Here is a 10,037-nt window from a genome sequence, read left to right as displayed (position 1 = left end):
TCTGAATAGCCTGTGACTGCTTACCAACCCACTATAGCAAAGTATCCATGATTACTCAGGCATGTGTCTCTGTACCATGGACACCATGTGACTGCTCTATGCAGTAGTATAATTAGTGTATACATGATAAATGTGCATGAATTCAGTATGAGACTAGTGTATTGTCTTGTCCACGTGAAATATTATATGCACCTGTTCAAGAATTGTAACTCTATTGAGGCAGGGATATTGGAGCACATGGTCCAAGGGACTCTTCAAAGTTAAGTCTGCATTCCAAGCTTGACTGCTACAAGTGACTGATGAATCTGTATTGTGAGCAAGACTCTAGAAGAATACTAGCCATTCTGGGCTGGCAAACCTTACCACAAATGAGAACTCTGCACAGCATGCTGTGATCCACAAGGAAGGGCTTGTCCAATGCTGCAGTTTCCATCTTTTACTCAAACTTAGTTATCCAGCTTTGAGTGTCGGTGCCTTTCTGCACCTTGCTGCAAAACATTATGCTAGGTAAAAAGTTGGAATCTGCTTATTCATGCAACTAACTCAAGCTAACCATCTTGGTCCTTCCTCATATCCTGGAATTGTGTGTTTCTGTCAGTAAAACTATGTAATGCAGCACTTGGCAGTTTGTCAGCACAGCGTGCCTTTGTGGGAGGGTTTATCTGGCAAGGCAAAGTGTCAGGCTTAATGTGTGGGAGGGTCAGATCCCGGGATTTTCCAAGAAATTTTTTTCCACAAGAAATTTCCCGTCTTGTGGAGGACAGGCCAGCTGAGAGAATAAAAGGCTGTAGTAAAGGCAGGGGATTACACAGTCCAGACACTTGGAGCTGAACTTAATCTTCAAGTCCATATTCAGCAACTTAGCAACAGAAATCAGTCACTGAGAAATATCGCGGAGGACTTTTGCCACCCAGCCACCACAACTACAACCTGTGAGTATAAATGGAGAGTGTTATTCTGTTTAATTGCTCAGCTAAAGGAAAACTGGACAGATAGAATTCTGTGTCAGTGTTCTTTAAAAGCTGTTTACATTTAAATGCTATCTTGATATTAAGAACTGTTACAAAATTAATAATTTCTTAAAAATGGGAATCTTAAATCTTCAGAATAATTGTTTAAAAGTATGTAGAAAAGATTGCATAGACAATATTTTTTATTGAATTGTAAGAAGTCAGTATTTGTTCTTTACAAATGTGTTCCTTTGATCTCTCATAGCCATCCACTTAAAAGATAAAGAGAAGAGAAAACTGTCAAACATGATTTGCTTGTGGTTCCTATCTCTTCTTGCTTATGGTAAGTGTGTATTTCTCTGTGTAGAAAACTAGTTGAATGGTAATATTAGTGTGACTGTTCTGTTTGAGCTCAGAATTAAATAGAATTTTTGAACCTGACCTAATTAAGTTGAGGCTAGGTTCACATAGAGTAACCTCTAGCTAGAATGGCATGTTTCCCTGCTTGCCTGTCAAATACATAATTGGCTCCTGTAGTTTGCTATGAAGTCTGCAAAGCCTTGTGTGATCAGACGTAGTTTCACAGGCTGAAGTCCCTGCAATTGATGCTGACATGCCTGTTTTGAAGCTTGCCAGTTGATTGTTTATAAAATAATTGCCACTACTTTTTAAGCAGTTTCAAATATTGGCAAGTTTGCAATATTTATAGAGCTTTATATATCCTCTCCTAGAGAGAGGAGGGAAAAAGTCAGACACCAACTTTTTGACATCTTTTCATTCTAGGACTTACAATACTGCAGGGGGTGAATTGTTGGACATACCATTATTCAGACACAAACATGACCTACAGGGAAGCAGAGCTGTGGTGCAAAAAGAGGTATACTAACATGGTTGCCATTCAGAATAAGGACGAAATCAACTATCTCAATAACTTCTTACCCTTCAATCCGGGTTACTACTGGATTGGAATCAGAAAAATTAATGAGGTATGGACCTGGATTGGAACTAACAAAGAACTAACAGAAGAGGCAGAAAACTGGGCTTCAGGTGAGCCAAATGGCAAAGGGAACAATGAAGACTGTGTTGAAATCTACATCAAAAGAGGGAAGGATGACGGCAAATGGAATGATGAACAGTGTGAAAAAAAGAAGGTCGCCTTGTGCTACACAGGTATGGTGTGATAACGGCCATTCTAGTGTGACCCTGTGGAGATGAGATGGTGGGTGGGATGAGTTGGTTAACGTAGTCTTACATATTAACTACCTGACCCTGTAAGCACTTGTACGCTTATCCTTACTTACAGGGCTAAGGTTGTTCTTGTTCCAAGAGCTGGATTGATCTCACTTAGCTTTTAGCTCCCAAAATATTATACATCTTTTATGCGCAAATCACCAGACCTTCTCTATAATCAGTGGAGGGAAGCAGGCTCTTCCAGGTGGTGACTTTCATTCCACTCTCAAGTGGGTGTCTCAGCTAGATAAGAATTGCCCTTTTGGAGGCGTCTGCCTGCTGACTATAGACCACTGGATTAGATAGACACTTTGTGTAAGAGATGGCTAAGGCTAGGTCAAAACACAAATGCAAGTGAAATATCAGCCAAATTAGAGCTGTGGTGAGTTAATGAAGAATGTACCTGTTGAGGATTTCTACCTACCCCACTGTTGTGGTTTAACCCCAGCTGGCAATTAAGCACCATGCAGCTGCTCACTCACCTCCCTCACTTGGGGGGGAGGGAATCAGAAGGGTAAAAGTGAGAAAACTCGTGGGCTGAAAGACAGTTTAATAGGTGAAGAAAAGCCGCACATGCAAGCAAAGCAAAACAAGGAATTCATCACTACTTCTCATCGGCAGGCAGGTGTTCAGCCATCTCCAGGAAAGCAGGGCTCCATTGCGTGTAACGGTTACTTGGGAAGACAAGCGCCATAAATCCAAGCATCCCCCGTTCCTTCTTCCCCCAGCTTTATATACTGAGTATGACATCATATAGTCTGGAATATCCCTTTGGTCAGTTGGGGTCAGCTGTCCCAGCTGTGTCCCCTCCCAGCTTCTTGTGCACCCCCAGCCTACTTGCTGGTGGCGTGGGGTGAGAAGCAGAAAAGGCCTTGACTCTGTATAAGCACTGCTCAGCAGTAACTAAAACATCCCTCTGTTATCGACACTGTTTTCAGCTCAAATCCAAAACATAGCCCCATACTAGCTACTGTGAAGACCATTAACTCTATCCCAGCCAAAACCAGCACACCTACGGTATATTGTTCCTTTTGCATTTTAAATATTGCTACTATCTACCTGAGAACAAGTGGTCATGGAATTTCCAGTTTGTTTTGCTATATAAAGTGCTTGATTAGTGCCAGAAAGATAAACAAAGTGGTAGCCAGGTTTCATTAGTGGCAATTGATGATTCTTTTATAATTTGCTGTATTTTTTTCTTCCCCCCCCCAGCTTCTTGCAACCCATCTCTCTGCAGTGGCCGTGGAGAATGCATAGAGACTATTAACAATCACACTTGCCATTGTAACCCTGGATTCTATGGGCCTGAATGCGAGTTTGGTAAGATTACTCCATCCTGCTTTTCAACCAGGGCAATATTCATGCTAGCTGGTGTTCAGTTTGGCTTGTTGATTCACCTGCTCAGCCAATGAGACTGACTGTGTACGTTCTTGTGTTTCTTTGAAGTTGAGAGTTGTAATCCACTAAAGAAACCTGATCATGGGAGCCTCCAGTGTAACCATCCATTGGAGAACTTCAGCTACAACTCATCCTGCACAGTTCAGTGTGAGGAAGGCTATGAACTGACTGCATTGGAATCTGTGTACTGTACCTCTTCTGGGGACTGGTCTACCCCCCTTGCAGCATGCAAAGGTGAGCTTCTCAAGCATGATAGGTGAGCTTTCTACATTATACATAGCTCTGTAAAATTGAGTGCTGCTCTGTTAGTAGGTACAAATTGAAGTTCTGTCCCATTCCTTTGTAATTAGTTATGTGGTAAAGGTGCTATTTTATTGCAGCACACAGGTCTTTTTGCTCCTGAAGAGATTAAATAGGCAGGATGAACGTTCTGGCCCTGGTCTAGATTTCCTTGTAGGGAAAGACTTTTCCACCGCTTAGTGGGGAACAAGGAATGGAGATGACCTAGCTTTGAGACTGCTCACAACAGGCCAGTTAGTCCTGACTGCAGGAATTATTTTTGAGGTGTTCAGCTTAGAATAAGCTACTGTTTGAAGCAAATAAAAGCATCAAACATCACCAAGCAGCAGTCAAAATGGGAAAATTTTGGATTGTAACTAGTTGCTGTCATGAGCTGCAGATGAATTTGCAGCCTTGCTTTAAGAGTCAGTCTTCCATTTTGAGACTTTCCACTCCTATCTGCTTTCTGAAATGGCAGCATAGTAGATCTTGTTTTTAAAGCTGCTTCCATTTAGCCAATATGTTGCTAAGTTTCAGGAAAGAAAAAAACTTTTTATGGTTTATTGCAAGCTAAGCTCTGTGCTGTTTCTTACGCATTTCAGCTGTGACCTGTCCTGCCTTAGAAATGCCTGCTCATGGTGCTGTGAACTGCTCCCATCCCTCTGTGGAGCTCACCTGGGGTACCACCTGTGAGTTCACCTGTGAGGAAGGATTTGCCCTGACAGGACCAGCCACACTGCAGTGTGGGTCTTCTGGGGCCTGGGACAGGCAGCAGCCATCCTGTGCAGGTACCTTTCCTTATCCTGCTCACCTGAGCACTTGGGGCTGTCAGCATTGGTGTGTTGAATTCCTGAGGCATCTGTGCTGATTTCTGTTATGATCTGTGTGTTGCAGCTGTGAGATGTGAGGCTGTAACCTGGCCAGAAGAAGGCTTTGTGACCTGTGACCATGCTCCTGCAGATCTCACCTATCGCTCGCGTTGTGATTTCCGCTGCAGCGAGGGCTACGTTCTGGATGGCCCATCCAGCATTGAGTGCACGGCACAGGGACAGTGGTCAGAGCCAGTGCCAAAATGCAAAGGTAGGATGTACTGGGTTGGAAATCATCAATTAAAGCTTAGAGTAGCTCGAATACTCTCAAGAGACTTCCTCATTCAACTGTAGTCAAGGAGTAACAGTCATCCCCAGCATGTTTATAGCACTTTTCATAAGCAGATCTCAAGACGGAGATCATTTAGCCTGTTGTACTAAAGAGGAAACAGCAGTGCAGGATGACAAGCAATACTCAGGAACTGTGTCCCCAACACATATGATAACAGGCTTTTGAAGTGGAGTGTTCTGACAGGAGCTCTTTATTCCCTACATCCCAAATGGGAGCCAGTGTTTGTTTGCAGTGCACTTGTGGAGTATAACCTGCAGCCAGTCTCATGATAGCTTGCATGCTTTAGGTGTATGTTTAGGGGTTCTGGCTGCACTGTGCAACATGCTGAAAGCCCTGTTTCCTGAGACACTGCTAGGTCTGAAGGGAAGTACTATGGCTTTGTAGGGGACAGCTCCAAGCAGGGCACTCCTCTTGTCAGCTCAAAAAAGAGTGTTTATCTTGACCTACTCCAAGCTCAGCTCTGTGCTGTTTCTTACGCATTTCAGCTGTGACCTGTCCTGCCTTAGAAATGCCTGCTCATGGTGCTGTGAACTGCTCCCATCCCTCTGTGGAGCTCACCTGGGGTACCACCTGTGAGTTCACCTGTGAGGAAGGATTTGCCCTGACAGGACCAGCCACACTGCAGTGTGGGTCTTCTGGGGCCTGGGACAGGCAGCAGCCATCCTGTGCAGGTACCTTTCCTTATCCTGCTCACCTGAGCACTTGGGGCTGTCAGCATTGGTGTGTTGAATTCCTGAGGCATCTGTGCTGATTTCTGTTATGATCTGTGTGTTGCAGCTGTGAGATGTGAGGCTGTAACCTGGCCAGAAGAAGGCTTTGTGACCTGTGACCATGCTCCTGCAGATCTCACCTATCGCTCGCGTTGTGATTTCCGCTGCAGCGAGGGCTACGTTCTGGATGGCCCATCCAGCATTGAGTGCACGGCACAGGGACAGTGGTCAGAGCCAGTGCCAAAATGCAAAGGTAGGATGTACTGGGTTGGCAAATACAGTTTTCTTGTCACTGGAGAACACACTGAAATCCATATTCCTACAGGGTCCTGGCTCCAAACTAAACTCTGTGCTGTCTTGTGTTTTCAGCTGTGATTTGCCCTGCCTTAGAAATGCTTGCTCACAGCTCTGTGAACTGCTCCCATCCCAAAGCCAAATGAATTTGAAAAAACAGGGTATATGTACTAGTGCAAAAAACAGGGCCAAAGACAGGAAAGTCCTTAATGACTCTTAACCATTTCTTTCTGTATTTCAGTTGTACAGTGTGAACCACTGAGCTCTCCTGAGAAAAGCTCTATGGATTGCTCACATGGTGCTGGGAACTTCACGTACAACACAGCCTGCCACTTCAGCTGTCTAGAAGGATGGAGGCTCAATGGTTCTCATGTTCTTGAGTGCAATCATTCAGGAAACTGGAGTGCCAGTCTGCCCACATGTGAAGGTATTTTACCTGTGACTAGCCACAGAGAGGTGGCCCTGGGTTTCTAGTCAAATGAGGTATGGAAGGGTGGAAGATGTAACACCAACAGTGAGACAGAACTTCTAGTGAAGTCCATGAATTAAAAAGCCCAACAAAATCTCTCAGTATTTTTTTTGAAAATAGAAGAGGGGAAAATTCCTAAAAGGTCTTGGTGAAAAATGTTCATTTCTTATCCAAAACCAAAAGCTGATCTCGGGTTGTTTTGTTTGGGTTTTAATTAAAATATTTCTCATGTTGAGCTTTTTCCATATGAATAAAGAAAAAAAGCTTTTCTGGAGAAACAGAACCTTGTGGTGAAATCTGCATCCATAAGTCTGTTTCTCAGAGGAAAAGTTTATAGATTTGTTAATTTGGTGTGATAGTTTCTTGGGTGAACTCCTTGGCCAAAAGACCTCACAGAGCTTTTCTGTCAAAGGCTGTAATTTTACAGGTCAGAAGTCTCAGTCTTGCCTTCCCATTCAAGGCATTAAGAGCTCTGTCACTGTCCTTAGTAGGAACATCCTTGCCCTGCCTGAAATGCTTTTGCTTGAGGTTCTAAAAGCTCAACTCCACTTTATTTGCTTGAGCAGAACTTAGAACCTTGAATAATTTAATTGGTCTCAACAGGATTGCTCAAAGAGGAAGACAGTGAGAATTAAAATATGAACTGAAACATGAAAAATAAAAGATGAGCATAAAATGTCATGTGAGGCTGGAAGTTAGACAGACCCTGGTATAGCTAGCTTGTTGTCTTGCTGTTGCTTTGTCAATGGGTGGGATAATTTTTAGTATGCAGCTTTTTACCTTGTGTACAGAATGTGTCCTGTCTCAGCAAGAGAAAACTTAAGGGTTACAAGCTGCAATTCTGGTTCCTCTTGAAAAGCACAAGATAAAGGAAGAAATAGAGAGGGCTTCAAAGACCACACGTGACTCTTGATCTCACTGAAATTTTTTCATCCTCTCAGCTTCTGAACAAGTCAGCCATGTCTCTGTGGGCATAGCAGCCACAAGTGCCTCTCTGTTGTCCACGGCATCATTCCTCCTTTGGCTTGCAAGACGTTTCCGAAGAAAAGGTGAGCAATTGGAGTGGGTCCACTGGTTTTATTTACCTTCCTGAAAAATTTTCAGTGGAGGGAAAAAACACCCCTCCAAACCCCAATACCTCGCTTTTTGAAAAAATGAAAATTCCCATACTTAAAGAAATTTCAAAGTTATTTTCAAGAAGCCTGCATACATGCCATGTTTGGCTTTTGGATGAACATTTTAAAACAAAAAATAGTAAAAAAATTAATATTTAGAAAACAAGAATTAGAAGAAAAAAGCAACATTTTATTTATTGGTAATTACTACCAGAGAAAGTGAATGGGTATTTGAGATGGGGCTAATGACAACATAGTAATAACTGCCTGTGAGATTTATTGCTAGATAATGGCTTTTTATCAGATATTCAGAAATGAGAGGGGTTTTAGTAGAAGAAAAATTTTGCATGATGGGGCCTTCATCTTGAAATGCTAATATCTTTTCTTATTCTTCTTGCAGCAAAGAAATTTACTCCTTCCAGGTAAGTTCCATCTCAAAAAAAAAAAAAACCATGAAAAACACTGCAATCACTTTGCTAAAATCCTTTTGATATAAACCAGTTGTCATGAAAGTATTTTTCATTTCTGTTTTTTTTTTATAGTAGCTGCCAAAGCCTAACCACTGAAGGTAGTTTCCAAAGTGCTGGCCAGAATGTCTAACTCTGGGTGATTCAGGTAAGCACATGAGATAGCTGCACTCACAAATTGTCTTCCTTTTAATCACACAAGCAATCAGAGCTGTTAATTGCTATACAATTGCTGAAATAGCAATATGTGCTTTGGGGTACCTAATAGGCATCTTGGCATTGCATGAAAGTTCTTAACAAGACTCATGGATTTATTGCTTTAGAAATGGTTATTCAGCTTCTTAAGGATGATTGTGCTTAGCATTCTGTCCAGCTGCATATAGTATTAGGAACACTTTTGTGCATTTTTGCTACCTGCTGCATACAAAGTTCCTCTGAAATGAGAGCAAATACAAATCTATGCCAACTTTCCAATTTATAGAGGAATTTCGTTCTCTCTGCAGGAACTGAAGCCTTCTTTACTTACGTCTCAGAGATTTCTGGAGAATGAAACTGCATGCAAATCAGCAGCTGTCCAGATGTTTTTACCGCTTGCTGACAAGATGATTGACCTTGTGTATTGTTCAGAAATTTTGAATCCAAGCTGTCTGGTATTTCCACTGAAGACAAGCACAGAGTAAAACTCTGGCCTTCTGGCAAAATACTGTCTACATTCAGTCATGTAGTTATCAAAACTGGGAGCTTGCCATCTCTTGTCCAGATGGTGAGCAAATAGTAAGCTGCTGCCTAAAGAGGAGGCTGGTTTCTCCTCTGGTCTACTCAAAGGTACCTAGGTGAGGTGAAGACATGCATTATTTCACATCACTTACTACACTGCTGGAGATGTCTTCTCTGGAGTCATATGGGTTATACTTGTAGAAACAGAGTAATTGGGATGAAAAAAATATTCATTGAATAGCTTTGAAACCATTGATCTGGTTTGTTGTCGAAGTCAGTTTATTTTAAGAGGATGTCCTAGTCCATAAATATGCCTGTAATGATATGGGCCATTATTTGGGTTTCTGCTGCATGTCTCAGAAAGCTTAGGGACTTTAAACACTTCCTTTTTTTTTTTCCTGTTTTTTTCTCTTTTTTCTTTGTTTTTCTCTTTTTTCTTTGTTTTTCTCTTTTTTCTTTGTTTTTCTCTTTTTTCTTTGTTTTTCTCTTTTTTCTTTGTTTTTCTCTTTTTTCTTTGTTTTTCTCTTTTTTCTTTGTTTTTCTCTTTTTTCTTTGTTTTTCTCTTTTTTCTTTGTTTTTCTCTTTTTTCTTTGTTTTTCTCTTTTTTCTTTGTTTTTCTCTTTTTTCTTTGTTTTTCTCTTTTTTCTTTGTTTTTCTCTTTTTTCTTTGTTTTTCTCTTTTTTTCTTTGTTTTTCTTTTTTTTTTTTTGTAATAGCACTAGGGAATCATAGTGCATATACTAGGTACTCTGGTTTCTGAATGCAGCAACTAGATCTGAAATGATCTTATCCCTGTGGGATTATGCACTGTAATACAGGTGTATACATAAATATTTAATTGTGCATTTTTTACTGTGGATATTTCTGTGCTATTAACTGTAAATGTATTGTAAAATACTTGTTCCTGAGTAGGTCTGTGGCCATTGATCTGGGCCCAGGTAATTTTAAAATAATTCAGAGGTGTTTGTAAGGATTTCATGCCTGCATATGATTTACAAATAAAATGGAAGCCTGAGATTTGTGTATATATATTGCAAGTATGATTTATTATGCTGTTAAAGGATTTCAAATGAGAAAGTCTTACTTAAGTTATGTTTAAGTTATAATCATAAATTAAAAATCTCTGACATAGAATCTGATACGTATTGTCCTATTTGTAATGGTATTTAATAAAATGTTTTAATGTAATGCTCCCTTTTTGGAAATGTACATCATCTAAATGATTTAGGTCAGCTCTTAGATACAGCT

The 10,037-nt window shown here is 41.0% G+C and overlaps 1 protein-coding gene across 4 annotated transcripts; it reads left to right on the top strand.

Annotated features, from left to right (window-relative positions):
- Positions 1–745: 745 nt before the first annotated feature.
- SELE (selectin E) lies at positions 746–9,224 on the top strand. 4 transcript variants are annotated; one of them, XM_009913049.2, is made up of 14 exons: positions 746–932; positions 1,216–1,293; positions 1,734–2,120; positions 3,393–3,500; positions 3,627–3,812; positions 4,460–4,645; positions 4,752–4,937; positions 5,504–5,689; positions 5,796–5,981; positions 6,264–6,449; positions 7,433–7,540; positions 8,007–8,028; positions 8,152–8,221; positions 8,577–9,224. In XM_009913049.2, exons 2-13 carry the CDS (start codon positions 1,257–1,259, stop codon positions 8,204–8,206), a joined length of 1,833 nt encoding a protein of 610 aa, XP_009911351.1. In that variant the 5' UTR covers positions 746–932; positions 1,216–1,256; the 3' UTR covers positions 8,207–8,221; positions 8,577–9,224. The 4 variants fall into 4 exon arrangements, with proteins under 4 accessions (XP_009911351.1, XP_069645905.1, XP_069645904.1 ...); XM_069789803.1 differs by having other exon boundaries at positions 747–930; positions 1,190–1,293; positions 8,149–8,221; XM_009913047.2 differs by having other exon boundaries at positions 748–932; positions 8,149–8,221.
- Positions 9,225–10,037: the final 813 nt, after the last annotated feature.

The sequence above is a fragment of the Haliaeetus albicilla genome, chromosome 8 (assembly GCF_947461875.1).
Source record: "Haliaeetus albicilla chromosome 8, bHalAlb1.1, whole genome shotgun sequence".
Classification (NCBI taxonomy): Eukaryota; Metazoa; Chordata; class Aves; order Accipitriformes; family Accipitridae; genus Haliaeetus; species Haliaeetus albicilla.
Note: the sequence above shows the minus strand (reverse complement) of the source record. Positions and strands in the feature narration are given on the sequence as shown.

Coding starts and splice junctions, on each gene's coding strand:
- SELE (XM_069789803.1), top strand. CDS start 1,257: ATGATTTGCTTGTGGTTCCTATCTCTTCTTGCTTATG. Junction 1,294..1,733: donor CCTATCTCTTCTTGCTTATG/GTAAGTGTGTAT, acceptor TTTTCATTCTAG/GACTTACAATACTGCAGGGG. Junction 3,813..4,459: donor CCCCCTTGCAGCATGCAAAG/GTGAGCTTCTCA, acceptor TACGCATTTCAG/CTGTGACCTGTCCTGCCTTA.